General features: G+C 52.9%; 10 protein-coding genes across 10 annotated transcripts; 4 read left to right on the top strand and 6 right to left on the bottom strand.

Annotated features, from left to right (window-relative positions):
- Nucleotides 1–1,458: 1,458 nt before the first annotated feature.
- Nucleotides 1,459–4,097, top strand: LAESUDRAFT_711678 (uncharacterized protein; the record flags this gene model as incomplete). Its single annotated transcript, XM_040906855.1, has 4 exons — nucleotides 1,459–1,702; nucleotides 1,752–1,885; nucleotides 2,173–2,289; nucleotides 2,388–4,097. 4 exons carry the CDS (start codon nucleotides 1,459–1,461, stop codon nucleotides 4,095–4,097), a joined length of 2,205 nt encoding a protein of 734 aa, XP_040768264.1.
- A 61-nt stretch (nucleotides 4,098–4,158) lies between these two features.
- On the top strand, nucleotides 4,159–4,747 carry LAESUDRAFT_428485 (uncharacterized protein). The gene has a single exon (XM_040902423.1). The coding sequence runs from the start codon at nucleotides 4,245–4,247 to the stop codon at nucleotides 4,563–4,565; it is 321 nt and encodes a 106-aa protein (XP_040768263.1). The 5' UTR covers nucleotides 4,159–4,244; the 3' UTR covers nucleotides 4,566–4,747.
- A 760-nt stretch (nucleotides 4,748–5,507) lies between these two features.
- On the bottom strand, nucleotides 5,508–7,163 carry LAESUDRAFT_673313 (NAD(P)-binding protein). Its single transcript, XM_040905520.1, has 4 exons — nucleotides 6,889–7,163; nucleotides 6,445–6,773; nucleotides 5,912–6,392; nucleotides 5,508–5,846 (listed from the first exon to the last, which is right to left on the bottom strand). The coding sequence occupies exons 1-4, from the start codon at nucleotides 7,090–7,092 to the stop codon at nucleotides 5,805–5,807; spliced, it is 1,056 nt and encodes a 351-aa protein (XP_040768262.1). The 5' UTR covers nucleotides 7,093–7,163; the 3' UTR covers nucleotides 5,508–5,804.
- Nucleotides 7,164–7,308: 145 nt separating this feature from the next.
- LAESUDRAFT_428491 (uncharacterized protein) lies at nucleotides 7,309–8,741 on the bottom strand. Its single transcript, XM_040902424.1, has one exon. The coding sequence runs from the start codon at nucleotides 8,535–8,537 to the stop codon at nucleotides 7,731–7,733; it is 807 nt and encodes a 268-aa protein (XP_040768261.1). The 5' UTR covers nucleotides 8,538–8,741; the 3' UTR covers nucleotides 7,309–7,730.
- A 3-nt stretch (nucleotides 8,742–8,744) lies between these two features.
- On the bottom strand, nucleotides 8,745–9,935 carry LAESUDRAFT_673310 (uncharacterized protein). Its single transcript, XM_040905519.1, has 4 exons — nucleotides 9,916–9,935; nucleotides 9,361–9,845; nucleotides 9,141–9,287; nucleotides 8,745–9,084 (listed from the first exon to the last, which is right to left on the bottom strand). Exons 2-4 carry the CDS (start codon nucleotides 9,832–9,834, stop codon nucleotides 8,968–8,970), a joined length of 738 nt encoding a protein of 245 aa, XP_040768260.1. The 5' UTR covers nucleotides 9,835–9,845; nucleotides 9,916–9,935; the 3' UTR covers nucleotides 8,745–8,967.
- Nucleotides 9,936–11,127: 1,192 nt separating this feature from the next.
- LAESUDRAFT_810129 (DnaJ-domain-containing protein) lies at nucleotides 11,128–12,843 on the top strand. Its single transcript, XM_040914189.1, has 7 exons — nucleotides 11,128–11,314; nucleotides 11,379–11,480; nucleotides 11,545–11,562; nucleotides 11,622–11,921; nucleotides 11,988–12,232; nucleotides 12,288–12,354; nucleotides 12,413–12,843. The coding sequence occupies exons 1-7, from the start codon at nucleotides 11,201–11,203 to the stop codon at nucleotides 12,518–12,520; spliced, it is 954 nt and encodes a 317-aa protein (XP_040768259.1). The 5' UTR covers nucleotides 11,128–11,200; the 3' UTR covers nucleotides 12,521–12,843.
- Nucleotides 12,844–13,998: 1,155 nt separating this feature from the next.
- On the bottom strand, nucleotides 13,999–14,382 carry LAESUDRAFT_644577 (uncharacterized protein; the record flags this gene model as incomplete). Its single annotated transcript, XM_040903865.1, has 1 exon — nucleotides 13,999–14,382. A coding segment is annotated over one exon (384 nt), but the record flags the coding sequence as incomplete, so codon positions are not given.
- A 1,881-nt stretch (nucleotides 14,383–16,263) lies between these two features.
- On the bottom strand, nucleotides 16,264–17,663 carry LAESUDRAFT_428451 (uncharacterized protein). The gene is made up of 4 exons (XM_040902422.1): nucleotides 17,606–17,663; nucleotides 16,821–17,553; nucleotides 16,635–16,766; nucleotides 16,264–16,584 (listed from the first exon to the last, which is right to left on the bottom strand). The coding sequence occupies exons 2-4, from the start codon at nucleotides 17,278–17,280 to the stop codon at nucleotides 16,466–16,468; spliced, it is 711 nt and encodes a 236-aa protein (XP_040768257.1). The 5' UTR covers nucleotides 17,281–17,553; nucleotides 17,606–17,663; the 3' UTR covers nucleotides 16,264–16,465.
- A 1,946-nt stretch (nucleotides 17,664–19,609) lies between these two features.
- On the bottom strand, nucleotides 19,610–20,824 carry LAESUDRAFT_711672 (glutathione S-transferase; the record flags this gene model as incomplete). The annotated part of the gene is made up of 8 exons (XM_040906854.1): nucleotides 19,610–19,679; nucleotides 19,733–19,886; nucleotides 19,940–20,089; nucleotides 20,146–20,235; nucleotides 20,291–20,343; nucleotides 20,395–20,533; nucleotides 20,593–20,596; nucleotides 20,651–20,824. 8 exons carry the CDS (start codon nucleotides 20,822–20,824, stop codon nucleotides 19,610–19,612), a joined length of 834 nt encoding a protein of 277 aa, XP_040768256.1.
- Nucleotides 20,825–21,270: 446 nt separating this feature from the next.
- LAESUDRAFT_721894 (amidase signature enzyme) lies at nucleotides 21,271–23,468 on the top strand. Its single transcript, XM_040908098.1, has 8 exons — nucleotides 21,271–21,354; nucleotides 21,403–22,008; nucleotides 22,070–22,256; nucleotides 22,310–22,385; nucleotides 22,444–22,531; nucleotides 22,580–22,641; nucleotides 22,695–23,050; nucleotides 23,106–23,468. The coding sequence occupies exons 1-8, from the start codon at nucleotides 21,290–21,292 to the stop codon at nucleotides 23,367–23,369; spliced, it is 1,704 nt and encodes a 567-aa protein (XP_040768255.1). The 5' UTR covers nucleotides 21,271–21,289; the 3' UTR covers nucleotides 23,370–23,468.
- The last annotated feature ends 183 nt before the right edge of the window (nucleotides 23,469–23,651 follow it).

Below are 23,651 nucleotides of genomic sequence, written 5' to 3'. Positions count from 1 at the left end.
GCGCGCAGCCAGAATGGCGATTCGAATTCGAAGGCCTCGCGACTTCCCCAACGCCGGTCACTGCAGGCACCCTTTTGGAGGTGAATGCCTCTTCGAAAGCAGCGCAATTGGCACCGCCCGACCGGCCCCGACGTCAGTGCGACGAGCAGGGCAATCGCAATACCCAGAAGCGGATGTTTAGTGTGGTTCGTGTCAAGCTGTCGCGGCTCCTCTGCTGAATGTTCGTTCCTGTTCGAACGTCAACATCGTGGGTAGTTCGGCCCAATGTGAAACTAAGAGCTTTCCTACTGAAGCCGAGTAGAATTTTTGGGCAGTTATCGACGATTGCGCACCGTAAGGTGGGACATCGACTGGACGCCGGCCACACTCGCATGTTCATTTCCGAGGTGAAGCACGTCCTACGACATTCCTCGGTGAGTCTGCTCGAGAGCTCTGGGAACGAATGCTGAATGAGACAAGCAGATACTCATCCAATGGCAATGTTCTGAATGGTGGAATGATGTCGAGCCTATTATCAGGGGACCGGATTAGTGATTGGCCAGTGTCAGTAGCGGAGCGTGCCCGGAACGACCTGTCGGAAGCACCGATGCTCGGATGGGTCCAGCTCGATCCCCTCGCGTGGTAGCAAGGAAACTATGATCCTACCATGCTCGGACACAAGAGGCTTGCCATGTTGAGCATAGTTCAAGCTTGCGTAAGGATGAGAGAAACGTGAGGTGAGAAAAGCTAACAGCAGCGCTTCGAGCGATGCCATCACGCTGACCGGAGAGTGGGACTGATGCCGGCATGCATCCGAGACTCTTCCAAGTCCACCGTCAATTTCCCGGTACACCAGCGTTGAAAACGAACACCTCGCTAGTGCGACGGCATCTAAGCGAGGCTGTCCATCGCGAGGAAGAGAACGCTCTCGAGGATTCTGCCTAGCTGCAGGGAACTCCGAACTCCGTACCACACATGCCGGCATCGCAGGTAGGTTCGTCGCTCTCTCTCATGGGCGGAAAAATGTTTATGTGCGCTAAGCACAATATAAGGTATCGGGGAACGCCGATTGGATGAGGTGAATTGAAGGTTCTGATTAGGTAAGCTTGCAGGGCCTTCGAGGTCCGCGCCCAAAAGGGTTGCATGCGCAAAAATCTCAGAATCCGCAAATTGAGGATGTTCTGGAATTGATGGCTTCTTCGAGTGCACGCGAAGCGAAAGTTGGCCGCTCCTGCTTCAAATACCCAGCCCATGTCCGGTCCTGCTGATCCTCTCCCTCCCCGTCGTCGCCTTCCCCGACAATTCGCCTCCCTCGCGTGCCTGCACCGTTGCGCGCGTCAAGGTCCACCCTCGAGACACGTCGCACTCATTTACGCATCTCGATCCTGCACCCGTCGCCGCGCTGTCGTCCCACAAGGTATATCTTACGACCCTACCCGGAGTGCGCCTTCCCGTCTCACTCCTCTCCGCCCTGCAGCCATGGACTCGCCGTTCAGTACACGCAGCTTTGACAGTAGCATCCGTGACCAGCTCAGCGCGAAGCTCGAGCTACTCTCTCAGCTTTGTCTGCAAGAGATTGACGACGATCTGGCGGAGGATAACGCCCACTTTCACGCGAAGAGCGCGTACGAGGACGATCACCAGTGGATTACGGCAGAGTACCGGTGGGCGATGGACGCGACTGGCGACTCTGCCGTGAGTCTGGACAAAATGTTCGACGACGGTGAGCAGTCTTGCCGGTGAGACGCGAAGTGCAATGTGCTGACGCACAGGATTCGCAGAAGAAGACATGGATGCGTGCATGCCGCACCTGTATGACCCCACGCTCTTCTCTGATCCCCGATGTGCACCATTGCCTCCCACACGGAACAAGCCCGACGTTCAGCAGCGCGCATACAGTGAGAAAGTGAGTCGCTATTCCTCCTTGGTGTGTTGCTGTCTCGCGCCTTCGCGGCGGTGGTCGGTGGGGTCAGTGAACCCTTGTGCCTCATCGCTGTCCATCGCGCTCGGAGACGGTTCAGTCGCGACGTCGACGTTCTGCAGCTACGCGACATCAGTTTCAAGAGCCAAGGTGATAGCCTTCGACTGCCGACAGCGATCGGTGCCGCTTAACTTTCCTCTTCTTCGGAAGCATCCGAATTGCGTCCGGGTCGCTCAGTGGCACGTGGCCTTGTTGCCGTTTTCGGCGGCTAGGTCACACGAGCGCTACGGGTGAGGTCCTTCGCCTGCTGCGGTTGTGCGATTGATTCGCACCCTGCGACTGTTGCGAACGATGTGCGAAAGAAGGGAGACATAACTATCGTGAGCGATGTGCGTCGGCAAACATCACGATAGGAATGTCTCCTGGTCTGCATCTTGACATACTTCTGTCAATGTATCCGAACATGACCTGACCTTACTTCTCTTAGCCCTTGCCAGACATTCCACGCCCGTCGCTGGTTCGAACAGGCGTCCCCGATGCACCCCCACCCTCTCCTCTTTTGCCCCGTGCACCACTCTCCGTGCCGCTATCAAGCTCACCGCCGAGTTCGCCATTGAGGTCCGGTTTCTCATGCTCTCCTCCTCCGTCTCCGACCATGTCGACGACACTTTCTACAACTCCGCCATCATCCCCACTCCTGTCCTGCTCTGTTCCTCACTCGCCTAAAGCACACACGTTCCCACGTTCTCCGCAACCGAGCAACAGCGATGCGACCACGACGAGAAACACGCTTCCTCGTCCGTCTGCAACTCAGCGACACGCCACATATCCGTCCATCTCGTCCACCCTCGAACTCCTTGAGGGCCGGCAGACCCCCGTTCAGAAGAGGTCTGGGGTTCTGGTCACTGATACTGCGGAGGTGATCGAAGCCGACAGTGTGGCGATGGCGTCTACCCGACATCGGAGCGCCAACGCCAGCATAGGGCGAAGCAGCGGGGAAGCTATCAAGCCCGTTCTCTCCGGTGGTAGCCAGAACCTCAGAAAGCGACCGAGGCCCATCCTGCCTGCACTCACCACCTCAACTTCGTCCCCTCAATTGCGAACGCTCGCTTTGGGGTCTTCGTGCTCGAGTTCCTCCGGCTCGTCTCACTCGAGTGCGACCGTGATGGCGTCTCCGATGGTGTACGCGCCCATGACCTCGGGCGCACAAAGACAATTCCCTTTAGCGACGTCACAGGATGACGCCAGTGGTGAACTTCCGTCCCGGTGGTCTCTGGACTCCATCGCTTCGCGGCCGGCGCCGGCGTCATTCACCCCCACGGGAAGCTCCTTCGCGCCTGCCACGCCCCCCCAGACCCCCATCATTGGGAGAAAGAGGGACCGCCTGCTCAGCTTCATCACCAGAGGACGATCCGGCTCAGTGGCAAAACCATCCGGGATGGCATCGAACGGCATTGCAGCTCGCGACGGGAGCGAGGTGGGCCGCTTGTCGGTGACGAAGGAGCCGAGATCCACTGCGACATCGCCCCGTCCTTCGTTCTCAAATCCGCTGCCTCCCCTCCCCATGGCAATCTCACCGTCGTTCTCGACCTCATCGTCATCGTCGACTTCATCTGCTGCCTCTTCAGCCACGAGCTTGCCCACACCCGCGGACCCGATGAATCGCTGTCCGTCTCCGCCAGAGATCGATCCATTCTCGCCCACATCTCCATCCTTCGTGCCCAGCGAACAGTCCGTGCCCCCATTACCGCATAAGGATTCGTTGTATGACCACCCTACTCTACCTCCCTCTCCCCCTCCCGAGCCGACGCTGCCACTCCCTTCCCCAAGCACTCCCTCCCCGTCCTTCCTCTCGCCTCCGCGCCAGCAGTCGTTCTTCTCGCTTGCGCTCAAACGCCGAGCGCGCCGGCGCGGAAAGAAGCTCGTCATCACCGGTCTGCCGCAAGGCGACGCGGGAGACGCGCAGAGCAGCCCTGACGCCGAGCGCCGAACGCACGAGTGGCGGATGCGCTACGATGCCGTCGTGCGCTGGTGCGAGAGCTTTGGCGAGCTGCGGAAGATTGAGCGTAAGGACGACGGGAGTATCCATGTTTATTGGCGCGAGTGGGAGGTGGCGGATCGCGTGTGCCGCGTGCAGGCGCAGGTCATCATCAAGGACGTCGGCCGCGTGAGCCTTGCGTGGCATTACACTAACTGAATGGGTGATCCTGGGCCCGTGGAAGAGGAGTCGGCTTGCCGTTCGTCGTCGCTAGGCAACTGGGCTTCGGGACTCAAACAGCACTGCATTCGCAAGCCGCAAAAACTATAGCCGTCGTTCCTTTGTCTCTGTTTCCTGCTGCATCTGATGCGCTGCCACGCTCGTTTCGTTTCGCACCTCGGTAGCTCTCCCAACATGCGCTTCGTCGAATCTTCACCAACTGTACCATACGCATCCGCATCGCACGTTCATTCTTCTCATTGTTTCTGTTTATGTTGCAGTGTTTGCTTGTGTTCTAACCCCAGTGCTCCTCCGCTTCGCGCGATCCTCCGGCCCCACCTGCTCCTGTTTCACCACATTCTCATTGTTTGTGCTTTTCCCTGGGCTCTTGCCGGTACATTTGTTCACCCGTCCGACGTATTCCTATTGACCTTGTTGTGCATATTTGTCGTTTGCCATCTGCCATAGAGTCGTCCCCGGGCGCTACTGCAAAAGAAAGGAATACATAATGTTGTGTAGCAGCAAGTAGTGTATGAAGTTGTACATGTCTACTGTATGACTATGTAGAGTGTCTAATACACAGTAGAGATTCATCACTCTGACTTATGCAATGCCGGCGCGCGCGAAAGCGGGTGAATGGGTTCAAGTTGTAATGCGCGAGAGTCGGTCACCGGCCGACGTGCGAACAAGGTTCGTAGGTTTTATAGCTGACTCCTGGGCTTCTCGAACCGAACATCGAATTCTCGTAGGTGCTGCTATGCACAGAATTATAGCTTGCAGCGTTGCCAACGATGGTAGGTGCTTTGTGCAGGCCACGCTGGCACGGATAGCATGTACGTTAGCACGCGAACAAGTGCACATTCTCAGAGAGGCCAGATGTTCCCATGCTCAGATCAGTTCATCATTCACTGGCCGCTGATGTTAACAATGGAAAGCATCTGTCCACTTGAGTGGAAAAGACATAGCCAATCGCACCTGGGACATCGTAGCACGGCCCGCGGAAGTAGGAAGGATCTCTCGGATGCACCGGCGGATCATGTCGAACTTGATAGATGTCCGGAGTCTTCTAGCTCTGCGTGCCTTGCATAATGAATGGGCCGCAAACACCGTAACATAACCTTGTGCTCAACGTTTAACCTCAAGGTCGAAGCATCTCATGTGCCTGGGGTACGATCGTTCTGGCTCCAGAACGGCGCAGGTTGAGCTGCCCGGCAGCAAAGTTATGTTCGACGGTGCGTCTCGACAGGGAAGTATGGTCACACATGGAGGTGGAGTGCCGGACATACGAAGGCCGGAGGCATCGCGAAGCTGTCATGAGCCATGGAGGCGACGGGAGCATGCGGTCTCTCGAGCATTCAGTGCGTTCGCACAGTCATGCATGCATGAACGGTCGTGCTAGCCCTTTGATCCGCAGTACTGACGTTATCTGGCATTACGTGATCCCGTACCGAGTAGAACGATAGAGATGCGCGATCATTAAGGGCTGCGCGAACGTAAAGTGCGTTCGAGTTCAGGTTTACTGATAACGATTGGATTCGTTGATCGATGCTGCTTGATACCGCTCGGTGCACAGGCGTGATCATCGGGTATCATGAATAGTCAGTAGTGAGCTCTCGCGGAGAGCGGACATACAGGGCATACTGGTTCGCACTAGCCATGCCGGCACGGCCGGTGTAAGACCGCTATTCACACTACGCCGACATCTCCTCAGAGTTTCTTTTCCCGACTCTGCTGCGACTCCTTCCACCACTGCAACAGCAAGGCCAATCAATGAGGCTGAAGCTAGACGTCTCGATAAGCCGCATCCGACGTACCTCCACAGAGTCGCGTATCCCCTCCTCGATGGAATACTTGGGCTCATAGTCCAACGCCTCCCTCGCCCTGGTAATGTCGCACCATCGCGTCGTAGTTACGTACGTCACCCGGAACCGCGTCAATGTCGGCGTCGTGCGCGTGATCCACCCCCAGATTTCCATGAAGAACGCGATGATCATCGCGAGGAACCGGGGGATGACCGTGATCTTCGTGGGGACGTGCCCCGCCTCTTTCCAAAGCGCGCGGGGGAAGTCCCAGAAGGGCATCGGTGCGCCATTCGTGATGAAGAAGGCCTCGCCGTGGACGAACGAGTACTTCGGGTGAGACGGAGAGAGCCGATCAGCCGCGAGGAGGTGCGCGAGGGCGGCGTTGGGGATGTAGGTGAAGTCGAAGAGGTTCTGGTTGTTGCCGATTTGCATGCCCGTGCGGCCGGATTCCAACACGTTCATGAAACCGGGGATGGCATGGCGATCTCCTGGGCTGAAATGATGTGAACAACACGTCGCATTTCAAAAACGCGAGCGGCGCGCACCCAAACAATCCAGCAACCCTGAGCGAAACCGTCTTCAGACCGACATCGTACTGCTCGTCCGCCGCGAGGACCAACCGCTCTGCCTCTGCCTTGCTCGCGTTGTAGTCGTCAAAGGGCGTCTCAGGATATCGAGCGGTTTCATCGACGCCATCCTGGTCGGTGCCGTCGAACACCACGCTTGCGCTGCTTGTGAACACGAGCTTGGAGACACTGTAATTGCGCGCAACGGCTATGACCTGCTGTGTGCCCTGCACGTTGACGTGGAACATGGCGTCCCGAGGAGCGCCTTGAACCAGAGCGGCTGTATGGAAGATGCACGTCGCGTTACACTGTAATGTAAAGCCTCCGCGTTAGTACCAAGTTGGACATGATGAAAATGAAATGCGCGGTTCTGGTAATGAAACCAAAGCAGGACTGATTGACCCCGACAAATGGAACACGGACCTTCTTCACTGCGTTTGAGAGATCACCCTTATTTGTGACATCTCCCAGAAACTCGATAATGCGCTCGTCGGACTCTGCGGAAGGCGCAATATCGAATACGGCGACAGAGGTCTCTCCGCGCTCAAGCAGCATCTTCGCGATATGTCTTCCGAGCAATCCATTTCCACCAGTGATCAGGTAGGAATCTTTAGTGTTGGGAACCATGTGTTGAATTTTTTGAAATCCTAGGGCTCAGAAAGCCTTTTTTGATGACGGGGGGATCTGGAGGAATTAGTTGCAAGTGAAGACCTGCTGGCATTTGAGTGCTATTGAGCTGGCACCGTGTTTTCGGTCACATGACCGCGTCGGTTACGGAGTCGACTTTCCCCGCCGTCAGGCTGACTCTGCGCGCCGTGAAGCTGCTCAGGAAAGACCGTAGAAATCATCAATGCGCTGTTGTTAGCCGAAGGGATCATCCATGTTGTCGCTTTAGTTCTGCGCAAGAGTACTTCGATATCTCCCTAACAAGCCTCTAAATCCTCGACGTGACCTACTACAGTCCGTTGCTAGTATCTGTGCGGCAAACGATTTACTATCTGTCCTCGATGCCAGAGGAAAGCACCAGTTTAGCGGGCCGATATCGCGCTGTGCTGCTTATGAGTGCTCGATACGATGCTTCGTGTGGACAAGAGATTCATCCCGCATAGCTTTCTGCAGCCTGGAGAAGGTCCTCAGGTTATCTTACGTTTATGTGGCGTCAAACCTCGTTGCAGACTCTGTGGATTGAACGATACTATCTTATCAACGTGCGCATCACCGAAGGCTCACGAGAGCCGGCGAGCTGACACTGGGAAGGTCTGCGGCTAAAAATCATCTAAAATGGCATACTGCTCCTCCTCGTCGATCTCTGTGGCCTCCCAAGTGAGGATCAGTTGGCGCATAGCTGCCCACTCTTGGTGAGCCTTACTTTCCTCGATGAGTGTATCTGTTGTTCCTTTTGCCTTCCCCTTTCCCATGCCCATGTCCTTCTGCCCAAGCAACGGAGACTTCGGAATTAACGGAATGATTGGTTGCGGGTAGCCTTCAGCTACCGTGGTCCATTTTCCATCTGAATCGCGGTAGCGCCTGTAGGTTTGCGGGGATGGAAATGCGCTTCGATGCGGGAAATAGTCTTCAAGGTCCGCATATTTTTTGTCGTCATTGTTACTCGCTCTCTTCGTCACTTCCGTGTCAGCACCACTAGCAGCATCGTTAGCTCCCGTCGCTTCTTCGATGTCGGTTTTCATTGGACTCCTTTCCTGCTTTTTGGGAGATCGCGCTTGGGCGACGAGCGTAGCGAGCGTCTTCTTCGGTGTTTTAGGGCGCTTGAAGGGAGAGTGGGTCCTACTTCGGCGTCTGACGAACGATTTCCGACCGGTGGAAGGGCGTGGCGATCGGCCACGATCAACTTTGTGGGGCGATTTCGAGGCGTCTGCCAACGTGTTGTTGGAACGAGAACGCTTTTGATGGCGGGACTCGAGTTGTTTCGGCATCACTTGACTCTGTGGCAGAGGCGTCAGTATGACGCCGCGATGGTCCGATCGGGAGCGGCTGGCGTACCTAGTGGGGCGGAGTGCTGTAGCCAAGAGAGGTCGAGCAGGCCTTATGGATCTGCAGACGCGTGGTGGCATGCACTATTTCATGGGGCGCCTTATATGTTGTCTCCGTCCCATGACGCCTCGTGTTCGTGTTATATCTTGATGGGCCACAAAAGATGACATGTGTTGGGTGCCGCAGGCCAGTAGTCGTCGGTACATCTGAAGTTCCCGAACCTGGCCACATTGTGAGATTGATCGTGGCCAATTGCGACTTGCGTGGCCTTGCCACCACATATGTGCGTTGGAGTCAAGAGATGACTCTTCAGAATAGACAATAACAGAAGAAATACAGGAACTCATGATACTCCGTACTTGCGTCAGAGAAATCAAAGTACTGCGCACAGGACCAATGAGAGCACTCTACAGACTGCCCCTTAGCTCGACCATCAAACCCCCGCCAACATGAATACATGGTAAGTACATTCCTAATTGGTTGCCATCCATTTTACAAACCAATAGGGAATCAGAAGCTGAACCGGCTCTTGAACGTCGTCCAATCCCTACTCAGGAACCAACTGAGCTCGCGGAGAGCCTGACATTCCTGTTCATGTTTGCGCTGCCAGGCTTTCGTCTGATGTTCCTGTATGAGAACAGTTTTAGCTCAGCATCGAGGAAGAGTGTATTCGCGATCACTACCGGCACGCAGTATCTCGCTGTTTTGCATTTGTTGCATAGCTGCAGATCCTCTTTGTTGCTGCAGCCCGGGGCCCAACAGGTTATCGGAAGGCTAGTCTGAAGCTTGTCATTGGCCAAACGCAGGTCGTTCAAAGTGCAAGGGATGATCTACACGGCAGTAGTTGTCGTGAGTACCCGTGTTCCACGGACTCTGCTCTCCAGTACGTGCCGCATAACATACCTTCACCTGGTTGGTCGACTCCATACGGAACCCGACTTGACCATCAAAGAATTGGTGGCGGAAAGGATACAAGTGTGCCATTGTATCACCCTTCTGTAGTCGGCCACCTTTGAGGTAGCGACTCCCGCGATCTTCGTCATCATAAAACGAGGCAAGTACGACGCGGCCGGAAGCATCTCTCACGTGCAAATGGACCCGTCCAAATACCATATAGTCAACTACCTCGCCAAAGTAGCACCAATGCCGTTTACGCGTGGCTACGGCCCCTTGGACACGGAGGTATCTGTCGTCGATGCTATGTTCACCCGGGCAATTTTCGTAAGAAGGAAACGCGAGTTTATCGCGTAGATCGGCTATAGGCTTTCCAGGCGTGCCAGCATGGGATGTGTAACCGTGAGTAGCCACGCCCCTTGTGTAAACAGGGAGCGATCGCAGACGTTGCTGCGGTCCACGAATGAGTATTGCACCCTTCATTTTGAATTCTGCTGTAGACACGAAAGCCATGGAAGACAGACGCATAAGCTTTAATGAGATAGGGACTGGCCTGTGACATGCCTCAGAATGTGTTAACGGTGCACATGCTATGGTGGTGGGTGTAAAGAGCGAGGAAAGTGCGGAAGCTGTTGCCTGTACATATATGCAGTCGGACAACTTCGTCACTGACATGAGACCAACACGTGAAGAAGCAGGACGGCTTCGCAGAAGTCGCGTGCTCGAGCCCTTGTTAGTGCACCAAATTTCCAAGATGTTTTCGTCACCATCACCTGAAAGTCATTTCTATCTGCTTTTGTTGTGTAGGATGTTGTCCGAAGTCGCTCAATCACGCAAACATCGTCATCAAAGTTCATCGATGCATCAATGTGTCATAATTGCTAGTGTCAACAAAAATACTCACAGGGACGGCTATCGACGAAAATGATGTCGGTCCGTGCACGTTACGGCACCTTAATCGCGACCCCGATATGTGATTCAGGGACATTGCGTAGCTTTCAATCGCGTCGACGTCTGCCATCAACAGGATACGCTCAGGGGGGGTTGATCATAAATATGTGAGCAGGTCGACCAACATGACTGCCCGTAATGAGGCAGGCAAGAGGTGGCAGGTCTTGTCATTAGGAACACTCACGTGGAGGCATAGTATCGCCGTGTACGGTGTTATTGCTTGCATATGCATGCCTCGCATTCTTAAAGTATCATCTTCAGCTCCTAATTTTGACCATAACATGGTGGTTGGTTATGGCGTTTGGCCTCAGGCAATATGACCATTGAGGCTCTAGCTGTTTGTCGGCTCGTTCACGCACGCTCGTGGCACGGTCTGACACCGTCACATATAGCCCATGTCAAATACGGCATCGCACGGCGAGGTGCAAAAGTCAGATATGAATTGAGGCAAGCAGTATGTATCAGAAAATAGCGCATTCACGCTTTCTGGGAATGTAGATTCTGGAACCTACTTTCGACAGGCCCTGCCACTATTGACGCATCTCGTGTGGCGCGCCTGATGAGATGCGTCAATCATGTGACCGAGATTCTGCCACGTGCGTGGCGATAGTATCGAGTGAATAAAACTCTTTGCGCATTTACTAATGATCAACGCGAGCTAGATTCCCAGACAAAGCGTTGAAAACATTATGAGCCTTCGTTCACTGATTAACTGTTGAATGTGTGAGCGCTCGATGGGCAGGTGTGCATGAAGATTGGAGCCAACCGGAATTCTCCGAGCCCGTCATCCTAATTTGGTTGTGTCGGATCCGTAAGAACCATGACTTTCAAGCTAATATACACGAGGCCTTCTTTTTTATGACCCTCTCCAATCTTCTTGCTCAACCACATCGTCGCTATGGGAGTTGCAGAGTCCACCGTTTTGCCTGGTGACGAAGATGCTCGGTTTTCCTCCGGAGACCATTACATTGTGCTGGGAGTATCTGAGGATGCTAGTTCAAATGAGATACGCGTATGTTACATTCAGTTTAATGAGTCAACATGTTCATTGAACTGATTATGTACCGTATATCCAGAGTGCGTTTCGGAAAGCTGCATTATTACACCATCCGGACAAAAACGTAGATGACATGGAGCGCGCTACTCAGCGTTTTTCGGCTTTACAAGCAGCGTATGAGGTAGGGCTGTAATTTCACGTATATCTGATGCTTGAGAATCGATGAATGATATCGCGCTTGGTAGGTCCTCAGCGATGACCAGGTACGAGCGAATATTACTTCTTATATGCGCCGTGCCTATACAAAGAGAGCGTTTTATAGAAACGAATGCTATATGACGCGCAGAGAGCCTTCAAGGAGCCATACATACCGACAACTACGGAGGAATTCACTTCAAAAATGCCCGGGTTTTGGGAGCCGGAGAAAGAAACTCCACCAGCAGCGTCAGGACCTCGCGATACGCCACGCAATGGGGTGCCTCCGACTAGCTCTTGGTCTCGGAAAAGTTGGTTCCAACCAAGAGATCCTTTCCCTCCAGAGTTGGGCCCCATTGGCTTCGACGACTTGCATGATTTTCATCATCTCCTCACTCCTGAATTGCTCGTCGAGGAGGGCCACGAGGTGAATAGTATCGTGTTTAGTTCTCACATGCCCAATTTCAATTGAGATTCAACGTTTTTCTCGCAGACATTCTACAAGCTGTACCGGAGAATATTTATACGCATCGCGCAGGATGAGCCAAATGGCTCCCAAGATATGCCAGAATTTGGCGATGCCTCGTCTCCTTGGGCACTTCGTAGACGTCCAGCGAAACAGCACGATGGTTCTGTCCGCGCATTCTACACGTTCTGGGTCAACTTTGAGACTTCGAAGGACTTCACGGAAGAGATCGCTTTGGACATTCCTCCTGATGCTTCTCGTAAAACAAGAAAGTCAGTTCGTTCCCTTCTTAGATTGCAACATGTTTTATAACTTCCTGAACCTTAGACGAGCCCAAGCCGAACGCAGGAAAATTGGCCATCAAATTGGTATGGAGTATAACCGAGGAGTGAGAGTGCGTCTGCTCAGTGATCCACATAAATACGTATTCTCATGTTTTGATCGCGAGTTAGTCTCTTGCTATGATGATACGCAGCGTGGACCCCCGCTACGTTTGCAGGAACTCGCCTTGCGCGTGCATGGGATGTTACGCTAGGGCAATGGAGTCGCGAATGGGTTGAGAATGGTGCCATTTTCATCGGGTTGAACGACGTGAGTAGGTGTCTCAATGATTTTCGCCAAATGTTCGTTGCTTCGCTCTATGCTGGTTCAGATCCTTGCGCATACAGCAGTTCGTCAAATGCATGTAGTCCATCTGCAAGCTTGACTGTGCTGGAATCTACTATACAGTGCGATGTAGCACAATAAAGCCGCTGGTAGTAACGATAGCACGATCTTGACTTGCAGATGTCGATCGAGGTTTGTCCTCGTTGTATAATATATCGATGATAAAGTCTCATACACTCGGGCCATTCAACCGAGATGAGATCCAGATCCTAGCCGGAGAGTATTGTATGCTTCACTTTTAATATCCTTCCTACGGTATACGTAGGTCCATGTTTCAAAATCCCAGAAATCCGAATCATTAGACATGACTGTGACAACTCTCACGTGCAGTGACATATCGCGTACCGTGACGGATTGGCGCGTCTCCTTTTTGAGTCTCTTTCCCTGTTTTTCCTCTTCCTACATGATGATTGCGGCCAGAATTCGACAATTCTATCGTACAGACTCCTCATACTCTGTAATTGCCGACCCCCTTTGAACAAAAGTGAGACCTCAAGCAACTTCCGCGTTCCCAGTGTTACGTGTCAATTTCCCGATACACAAGAATGACGACATTCTGAGCTTGATATCTTCGCTATATGAATTTTAAAGCGCTGAATGCGCTCTTAAATGGACTCCAAGAGTTGATCGCGTATAATTATAACAATTGGTGCGTGTAGATTCTGAATACCGCTCAATAAAGTACACAGCAGTGCGGAATGGTCCCCGTTTGTCTCTATCGTCTTAGTCATGTTGAATGTGCTCTTGCTACTATCTGAGCGTGTGTACTCTTTTTCATTGCTGCTCCATGCTGAGTGACTGATACTGAACCTTACAGACGTTCGAGAGCCAAACAACAGTACATGACTCCTCTGCTTCCGCATCTGGTAATGAGCTGTTTGACTCACACGTCGATGGTCGCTCTCAAAGCACTCGTTTCGTCTTACTGATTGATCAATCGGATGTTCACAAAGGTGTCGTGCTGCCTGTTCAGTCTGTCCTCGCCTGTGACAGTACGATGATGCGTCACAGACCTAGTGGAGAAAGTGCACACGTACATTGCAAACACAATCCATGCTCATGTAGATGGACTGGATAATGAGTCGTCTATTGGAGCTCCGTGAAGGCGCCGCTCTATGATAGATCCTGGGCATATCCTTAGCATATAGTGAGTTAATACAGCGTTTCTGAGTCATTCGACTAATTTACAAAGTAATTTCATGCAGGTTCAGGGTATAACGTTCATCACGGTATAGTATACAAACTTCATGCACAATAGATACTACGCCTTGGGAGGTGCGCGGTCATGTCGATGCGGAGACTGGGAGTCGTTCATCTGCGAGAGGTATGTTAGGTGAGCCTAACCAAAACAATGCATGTACTTACACAGTAGTTATCCAAACAAGGCATTGCTACTGGATTGCCTTCTCAACAAGTCGTTGAGATTCCTGGCCACTACTCCTGCACCTTCCTTCACCCTTTCTCGGTCGTCTTCCCGCACTTTGGGTAGGAGCTTCGTTTCGAATCGATCAGGATGCCATCGCTTGATATGATCCTTGATTCGGTCCTTTGAAGTCTTCTTGTCGCCATCTGGATGGTGCTTCGACAGCACGTAGGCCTCGATCGCGAGCATGGTCAACTCTTCTAGGCTTTCAGGCGTCTTCAGGATCGGCCAAGGGAACGCATACCAGCTCAAGACCTCCAGTGTCCCTAACCTAGCCCATCGTCGTTCGTGCTCTTCGAATATCCGAATCACTTCCTCCTTCGTCAACTGTTTGGTACGCTGGTTGTGTTTATGCCTCGCTTCCTGTTCTTGTTCCTTCTGGAAGCGCTCCTGCTGCTGTCGAGCAAACTCCTCCTGCCGACGCTGCCATTCTTCTTCGTCCAACGAAGCGGTTCTCGTCCAAGTGTTTGGGGTCGGTGACTGTCGATCACCATTTGGAGCTCCTGGAAGAGCACCAGTGGCTTTCCATCCTGTGGATGCGGGCTTCGCAGTAGGTGTGCTTGTGGTCGTGCTTGTGGTCGAAGCCGTGCTATGGGTCGATGCGTTGGACCGACCAGAAAACGAAAATCCCGAAACACTGCTGAAGCTGGATGACGTCGTACTGTTTCGATCGGTGGAGGCACTACTTGCCGACGAACCGGTCCGACCAGGTATGTTTTGTGGGATGGACGAAGAGGCCGAACTTTGAGGCGTAGCGGGCTGATTACCTTCAGAGGCCTCACCGCCTGATCTCTTCCGCTCTTCATGCTTCCTTCGCAGTGTCTCCTGCTCTTTCTGAAACTCGTCGCTCTGTTGCTTTAACTGCTGCTGCTTCATTTTAGCACGGTTCCAGAGCAGCTCTTGCTCTCTTATGAGCTCTTCCGAAGATAGGAGGCTTTCTAGACCGTCCTCTGAAGAGACCTCCCGTTGGGCGGCTTTCCCATCACAATCATGGTCCCCTGTCGGCTTGCATCCATTTGGCTGCTGGTGCTCCTGTCGGACTTCTGCCGTGATAGATTGCTCACGCCGGACCAACTCCTCTTCCCGTCGGCGCAATTCCTCCTGTTTCTGTTCCAGCTCTGCCTCCTTCCGTCGCAACTCGCATTCTACTCTCCTTACCTCTTCCTCTTTATATCTCACGTCCTCTGCTCGCCGTTGAACCTCCTCTTCTCTCCGCTTGACCTCTTGTGTCTGCTTCCTGGTCTCCTCCTCTGCTTGCCTGGCAGCCGCGGCGAGTTTCTTGGCCTCGTCTTCTTTCTCGCGCGCCATCTCGGCCTGCTTTCTCGCCTCTTGCTGCCGGCGTTTCGCATCCTCCGCCTCCTTTCTCGTACGTTCGGCTTGCCTCTGCACCTTTTCCTCCCTTTGCTTGACCTCATCCTCTCTGATTCTCAACCCCACAGCTCTGCGTTCGTTCTCCTCGGCAAGCCGCCTCATTTGTGACAGCTCCTCCAGCTCCTCTAGACTATGCAACCCGTATTCCGAGTCGTCCCATAAATCATCATCATCATCGTAATCCTGCACCGACTGTTCATTATGGGACGCCAGCCTCCGCCATAAGGACCAGTCTCCACCCCATGGGGTTTGCAAGTTCTGTCTCGACGATTGCGAGCGCAGGGAGGACGAATCAGCAGAATCACGGCGCCTGGGCGGGTTGGTTTTAGCAGGATTCGACCACATTCGCCACTTGGCAGCTGGCCGTAGTTCGTCGTTCGGAACGCCAAACGTGTCAGATCGCTTCATGCTCGTCGCCCGACTATTACTGGGGCTCCCGCTGGGTTGTGCACCTCCGGATCCGTGGAACGACGTTATCTCTGGACTGTGATGAGACAGACGATCACGGTGATCCAATATAGGCGACTGCTTAGCGACAATTGGTCGACTTGCGTTGACACCAGATGGCTGCAAGCGCATGTCCTCCGGGTCTGCTTGCGGCGAAGCAGATTTCCAAGACGCCGTCTTCATCGATATATCCATTCTATCGCTCGTCGATGGAGAGTAGTCACGGATGCTTGGATCGCGCTGGCCTGAGGGAGGATGTGTGGCCGGCTGAGGGCCTCGTGCTCTGTACTGGGAAATAGAGGAAGGGGGCGCATCCGGACTGTCAGGACCAGCTTCTTTCTTCCCTCGAAGAACATCGCTGGCAGACAACTGCGGTTTGATCGGCTGATCCAATGCCTCTTGCTGCTTCTCTTTAGTTCGTGACGTCTTTGCCCATTCCTGCTCCAACGCGTCTTTCCCGGCTTGTTCTCGCCTGGTGTTCGCCTCGGTGTCGACGTTGCTACCCTGTCTCGAAAGGACATGCGTACTGCCGGCCCTCGACGCGTAAAGACTGCCTCCTCCACCAAAGCTGCCTGGTTTGCGGTCTCTGAAAAAAGTGTCAACGAACGGACGCGGCTTCGCCGACCCAGCTTCTGAGTTGGAAGGAGGCTTCCAGATCTCCTGATGCGATCCGACGCTGGAAATCGAGGCAATGCTCGCTTGCCGCTGGATTACTCTCTGATGTGGATCATGGCTACGCGAGGGCGTAACTGGAGAAGCTGCCTTACTGTTGAACACGACCGAGATGCCAGATAATGGGTTCGGTTTCTTGGCAGCAGAAGTAGGACTATCGTCCTGTCGTGCCTCAGTGGCGTTCGTGGCTCGATCAACTATGGCGGGCTCTGCTTTGCCGGACTGCGCTGTGTGGAGTTATTGGCTTGACTCCGCTCCTTTTGTTTGATGAAGAAGCTTACCTGCACTCGCACTCTTAAAAACGCTTTGGCCACCCTGCTCGCGCGCAGAGCTTGACTCGCTGTGCTGCTGTGTGTTCCTCTGGATGGCTGCCATGCGCTCCCGTTGTAATCGAACGATCTCTGGATCTGGGATTTCACCAAGCACCGCCCAACGACGCAGCTTCTTCTCGTATTGCAGTAGCACATGGAACTCCGCCTCTGCCATTTTGCGGAGCTCTGCCATCCTGTCATCATACTCCTTCTTGACCCGATCTTGGTCAGTAGGACTTGTCGAATGTAGGCTTAGCTCGTCATCCCTCTTCTGCTTTGCCTCTTCCACGAAATGCCACAGCCCTCCTTCAATCTGCTTCCTTGTTTCCTCCTTCCATTGGTCGTCGGGCTCGATATCCGGTTCGCCTGCTCCAGAGGCGTCTCGTTCGGAGATGTCAGTTTTGAGGGGATACGCCACAATGGCGGCCATCGTAACGCTAGTGGCGAGCAGTAGAGCAGCGGCGTTGCCGAGATCAACGTGGCGTCAAATGTAGGAGAACAGACAGTGTGGATGATGGAAGAGAGCGGAAGTGGTCGCTTGATGTGGAGGTACAGGCCAGACTTGCTGTGAAGGATATCTGGGAGGATGTAGGATGTCCCAAAGCGGTCCTGCCTCATGTTCAGCACACGCGTTCGGATAAGCCTCGTAGAACGCTGCCAGGCCTTGGGCGTTGAAGCGCGGAATTAGATCAACCCAACGCTCCTGTTAAAGCATGATGCATGAGGTCTCAACAAGGAGATAGCAACAGACAAACCAGCACCACAGGACAAACAATTGTCCAATATGGGTTGCTAACGCGCGGTGCCATGTCCATGTCGATGCGCCTAGGTTACGTGACGCGTCCATCAATTCATTCTTCGTAGCGCTCGTCTTCATGGGCGTCAGTCGGGATGCTACCACTGCAGGATGAAGGCAATTATTCCCGCTGCAAATGCTCTGAAAATGTGTTCTAAAGTGTGACCTATGCAACACTATGCCCTAATTAGGTAACTTTATTTCCCAAAAAGGCAGTCAATTACAATTTAGTGTCATTAAATAACGGTCGCAAATGCTTTCATGTCTGCGGTGTACCCTTCACGCGCTTCCTCGTCAAGCCTTGAAAAGTCTTGTGGGCTAGCATCGAGCATCTACTGTATTCCAGGCTACTCACGGAGCGAAGGCACAATCAACTATTCAATGGCGGGAACCTGGATAGACGGCCTGGCACACTGCATCGGATTCAGAATCGCGATGTTGATCCCATTTACTGGTCGTTCGACATTATGAACAGGATTTCCTCGCGACGACTGGCTCTCAAGTCTACTCTATAATACCTTCTGTCCAGCGACTTGGTCCATCTCTCGTCAACCTTGCAAAAGAAATTGTCTAAAATTCAATCAACCTCGTACCTATTGGTTCAAGTGACCAATGCCATGATAGATCTCTGCTGCGCTCCTTCTTTCAGCTGATGCGAGATGCTGGCTTTATTTTACTGAGAGTATACGGGTCGTGTCCAGAATGCCAGATAAAAATGCCACGTGAGTCTCAGAAACCTAGCAGAGCTTTGGACATATAGCTGAAATCTTTCTATGATGCGGCAGAACACATCGAGATTTGCGGATCCCTACCCGGTGAGCGGCCGTCCGAAAGCGATACGGCACAGAATCTATCCATCCAGGTCGTTCAGATCTTAAGCAACGAGATCCTCACCGCAAGAAAGTCAACAACCACCGTGCACGATAACATCATTTCAGGTATATTTCTTGGCCGATCTTCAGGAACCCCAGAAGCTAGAATGATGTGAAGACAGTCACTCCGGAAGAAGGTGATCAACTGAAACAGATATAAATACAGGCAGATGTCACGGTTTTACCCGGACATATTTACTTTTGCTACACAAGTCCTATGAGTCAACCTATAACTAGATACCGAAGTGCCCACCTTCATACTGGTCTATCTAAGTGGATACTTGGACCTGTCACAAGTCAACACCAGCCACACAGCAGACTTGACTGTGTCTACCACATGACCAACGGAGCGCCCGATTTGACCACCCAGTCACGTGACCGGATAAGGGGCTTATACCTTTAGGCTATGATAGTGACACAACAGATAGCAGCACCTACCCTATTGGCTACATCCAATAGGACCAACACCATTGGCCACTCAATAAGTGGTCCCACTTCAGCTGCTCACAAAGTGGCACCATGTTCTACAATTATCTCATTGGATGCAGTACGGCCATTACCCTCTCTTTTGTGTGATAAGGCTAAGGGGCCCTTTGAGCCACCTTTTACCTCATGTCATCATCCACCACTGGCGATGAGTCACAGGATGCAGGCAGCACCTTGCAGCCAGCTCCTTGCCTTTCTAGGCAGGAGTCACAATGCGCTGTGACAGCAGATGGTGTCATCAACTAGCCAAATAGGTCCATAAATTGGAAGTGTTCGCTCATTCTCATCAGATAATAATGTGCAGAAGCTGTTATACCAGAAGAAAAAGTGGGTGCATCCAGAGCGACAAGTGAAAAAGTGAGTCCGCAGTACTTTTGAAAGATTGGCGATTTTGCGGAACTCTCTGGTGAGTGCTCTCAGCATTCACATGAGATGCTATAGCGAGTCTCATATACCATCTCTCCCACTTTGTGGGAACATACATACAATTTCTGTAACAACTTAGCATACACTTCTTCTGATTTTTCCTGTGTTCATCGATACTATTACAAATATCTTACAAGTCTTCCATTCTTTCACTGCAGCGGGTGCATAGTCCCCAGGCCTCAAGGCAATGCGGAACCAGAGTTGATCGCATTCGCCACCTGGCTTGTGTTCGGGCGATTGTACGCATAGCTGTGGCGTGTGGTCAGGACTCAGCCTCTTCAGACAAAGCGCGAGTTGCTCACCGTTCGTAACTGTCAATGTACAACTCCTTAGTGCTGCAGGTGCGCTTGAAAGCAGGGTAGTTGATGATTCGCTCGATATAAGCTCTGAATTGGGGCCCTTCGGGAAGTGCAAAGCCACGATAGTAGGGAAGGACGTTGGTGGCACGGAAAAGCCCTATAACACCTCAGATACGTCGGTTTCGACATTGGATACTCGGTATAGCTTACAGGGTGCAACCATGACATCAGCCAGGCTCAACTCGCCTTGTTCGCGCCAAAGTCCGCAAGTTGTGCTGGTCTCCTTCTCAGCTCTTTGATAGAGCTTGATGAGACCTTCGATTGCTTGCACGAACTCTCTTCCCGCTGCGATTTGCTTCTCTGATGACACGTCACATCATTGCTATGCTGGCAGTAATGAGACCGTTTCTACATACCTTCGGTTTGTGCCTGAAGGTACCGATAGAAGGATGGGACAAGAGTGCGGTTGACGTGATCCGCTTGTAGACGAACGAGGGCACGGGCATCTGTACAAAGCATGATTACTATGCTGTGGAACATGCCTTCTATGCGTGAAATTACATGGATCAGATATGGGAGGAAGCAGGCTTCGCTTGGTCGCGTTTGCTGCTAAGCTATAATCGCATATATTGAGTTTCATGACGACATTTCATGCGAGAACTTACTCCTCTAGAAAGTCGAGGATTACGGTGCTCTCATTCACCGCTCGCGCAGGCTCATACGTCTCGAGCCTCAACGCCGGGACGAGTCCTTTGGGAGAGACTTCAAGGAGATCCGCAGGTTTCTTGTACGGATCGACCTCGTCTGGACTCAGGTGTTATATCGCGATTGACTTTACTTAGGGAACATATGGTGATACTAACAATACTGATCACAAGTTCAGCAGATCGGGAACGACAAGACAACCTGGCAAAGACTGACCTTGTAATCTATCCCGAGATACTCCAGCGCCGTCCAGACACGCTCGACGAAAGGGCAGAAGCAGCTACCGAAGAGTGTGATATCCTTCGAACTCCTATGAGCATTCGCCGTTTCCAAGGCTTCACCGCTGCATTGCCGATGGTAAGATTTCCCGGAATCGCTTGTCTTCGACATGATCGATGTAGGCTGACTATTCGATTTCTGGCGGGGCGTCGGCCCGAAGGTGTTAGCCACAGGCCCTCACGATCATATGACCGCATTTAAACTCACGCACGATGAAATTCGAGCTGTAAGTTCAGTAGCGTTCACAAGCATGCAAGGCCTGGAGGATGATGGATAGGTTGTGACCCACGGAAGAGTGCCTGTTCACAGCATGTACATTTGAAAAACTTGGAAAGAGGCTTGAAGTGCGGCCTAACGTACGTAGGGGCGTTGAATTGCGGAAGTGAATCAACGTCCCTTCTTGAAACTCATCTCCAGCGCCAGTGGCAATGAATTCTGCTATTTAGATGAACGGCAAGCACGAGAAGCCCATCGGGATCTGGGCAGATCTGGGCGCATGATCATAGCCGGGGCTCCTACTTATCAGAAGACGGTCCTGGCTCTCAGGAAGCCATGAGTGATAAACGGGCCAACTCGATGAGGTCGCAACCTCTGCGCTGTCGACGATGTTCTCATATTTCGCTCATCGCAAAGCCTGGTGCGTATTGATATAGTAATGTTGCCCTGAGACGTTGAAATTCCTGTCATAGCGCCGCGAAGAGAAAGGAACGCGAGGAGCGCATTGCGAGCTTGTCGACCATCTACCATGCGCCTTTGTCGTCTGCCGATAAGAGCATCCTTGGACAGCCTGCCTCGCAAATCGTCGCAGGCGTCCAGGGCGGCACATTCAACCCATCCGACGTGCTCGTCGCGTACAGCAAGAAGGCGCTGAAGGCACACCAAGCAACAAATTGCCTCACGGAAATTCTCATACCCACGGCGGAGGCTTGGGCGAAGGAATGCAACACTCAAGGCCCGCTCGCAGGCATGCCTGTCAGTCTGAAGGACACCGTCGCGGTGCCAGGCTTTGACAGCTGTATTGGCTATTCTGCGTGGGTCGGCAAGCCGCTTCAGAAGGAGGCGGCCCTGGTGAGGCTGTTGCGTGATGCGGGCGCGGTGCCCTTCGTGAAGACGAATGTACCGATTACGCTTCTTTCACTTGAGTCTGCGAACGATGTCTTTGGGACGACAACGAACCCGCATAACAAGAACTACACGCCAGGAGGGTCTAGTGGAGGTGAGGGTGCCCTCCTTGCTTACGGAGGGTCTCGCCTTGGGATCGGCACGGACGTTGCTGGCTCTGTGCGAGCGCCAGCGTGAGCGGCTCGTTACTTTCCTATTGAGCGAAAAGGCGATGAAGTGATATTTGTCAAATAGCCACTACTCCGGTATCTACACGATCAAAGCCTCCATGAACCGCTTCCTGAAGACAGGCAACCCGACCAGTATGCCCGGACAGGAAGGCATACCAGCTGTCTATTCGCCTATGACGCGCACGCTGGAGGACCTGGAGACCTTCTGGAGGGCGATCGTAGGCATGAAACCCTGGGACTATGATCATTCGGTACGCGTGATAAAGTTGTTGATTACTGACGAAGTAATCCGTGCGCCGATTAGTGCCTGCCGATCCCATGGCGCGAGATTAAACTCTCACAAGCGAAATCAATCAAATGGGGCATCATGTGGGACGATGGTATGTTTTTACTCCATCAGCACGGCTGATATCCTGCTACGGAACAATCTTTCCTCAGGTGTTGTGACACCGTCTCCGGCCTGCCGCCGCGCGCTTCAAGAAGTTGTATCTGTGCTCCAGGCCGACGGGCACGAGGTCGTCACCATGTCAGTCGTTTGAGCTGCTCCGCCTGCCGAAACTCACATTCCATGAAGTGATCCCCCGAGCCCATACGAAGGGCTGAAGATCGCCTCACAGCTGCTTCTCGCTGACGGCGGTACGTCAACCAATGCTCAACCCCACGATGTCACCTTCTGAACAATTTCCCAGGCAAGACATGCACGAAGCCGATCCGCACCGGCGAGACGAACGATCCAGGCATGCAACAAGCGCTCGCGATGTTCCGCACACCGCGCTTCCTCAGGCTGCTGTACGCCTGGTACCTACGGCACATCCGCGGAGACGAGATCTACGCGGGCCTCGTCGAAGGATGGTACGAGAAGACCGTGCCAGAGTACCTCGCGCTCGTGGCGCAGCGGGAGGCATACCGCGAGCGGTGGTTCGCATTCATGCACGAGCAGGCGCTGGATTTCGTGCTGACCGTGCCGAATTCGCTGCCGGCGGTCCCGCATGGCGGCATGAAGGAGGGGTGGAAGGCGTGCGGGTATACATTTTTGTTCAACCTGGTGCGTCCTTCTTGTTCTTACGAGGCGATTGAGGGATGCTGAAGACAGAAATTAGCTTGACTACTCCGCAGGCGTCCTCCCGATTACCCATGTCGATGCTAAGCTGGACGCGCTGCAAGCTACCTTCAAGCCGAAGAACGCTATTGAGGCCGGCTCCTACCGCGTGTACAATGCGGAGAAGATGCACGGTCTGCCTGTTGGTGTGCAGGTTGTTGGAAAACGTCTTGAGGAAGAGAAGGTACTGGAGGGAATGAAGCTTATTGAAAGACTGCTTAAAATGGAAGGCAAGGCGTATGTTCAGCTTGAAGTTGGCGATTGAGCAGCTATGCGGTGATGTATTCGATGGCGCAGATGTCTATGTCAATGTTATTCGGGATTTGAGTAACTCCAACTTCGAGCTTATCCAAGTCGCCTGCTGCCATGAGTGTTTCGAAATCTGACGATGAATGGTGCAGGAAAATGCCGCCACATCAAGCAATATTCTGCTTTACAGATAGAAAAAGAAATCATAATTGCTGCGATAGACGCTAAATAGTGAAGAGAGCATGGTCTGCGCCTACGACCTGCGTCCTGACGCGGTAACACGTACAGTCTCACCAAC

Source organism: Laetiporus sulphureus, assembly GCF_001632365.1.
Source record: "Laetiporus sulphureus 93-53 unplaced genomic scaffold LAESUscaffold_5, whole genome shotgun sequence".
NCBI classification, from domain to species: Eukaryota; Fungi; Basidiomycota; class Agaricomycetes; order Polyporales; family Laetiporaceae; genus Laetiporus; species Laetiporus sulphureus.
This window is presented reverse-complemented; position numbering and strand designations above follow the sequence as displayed.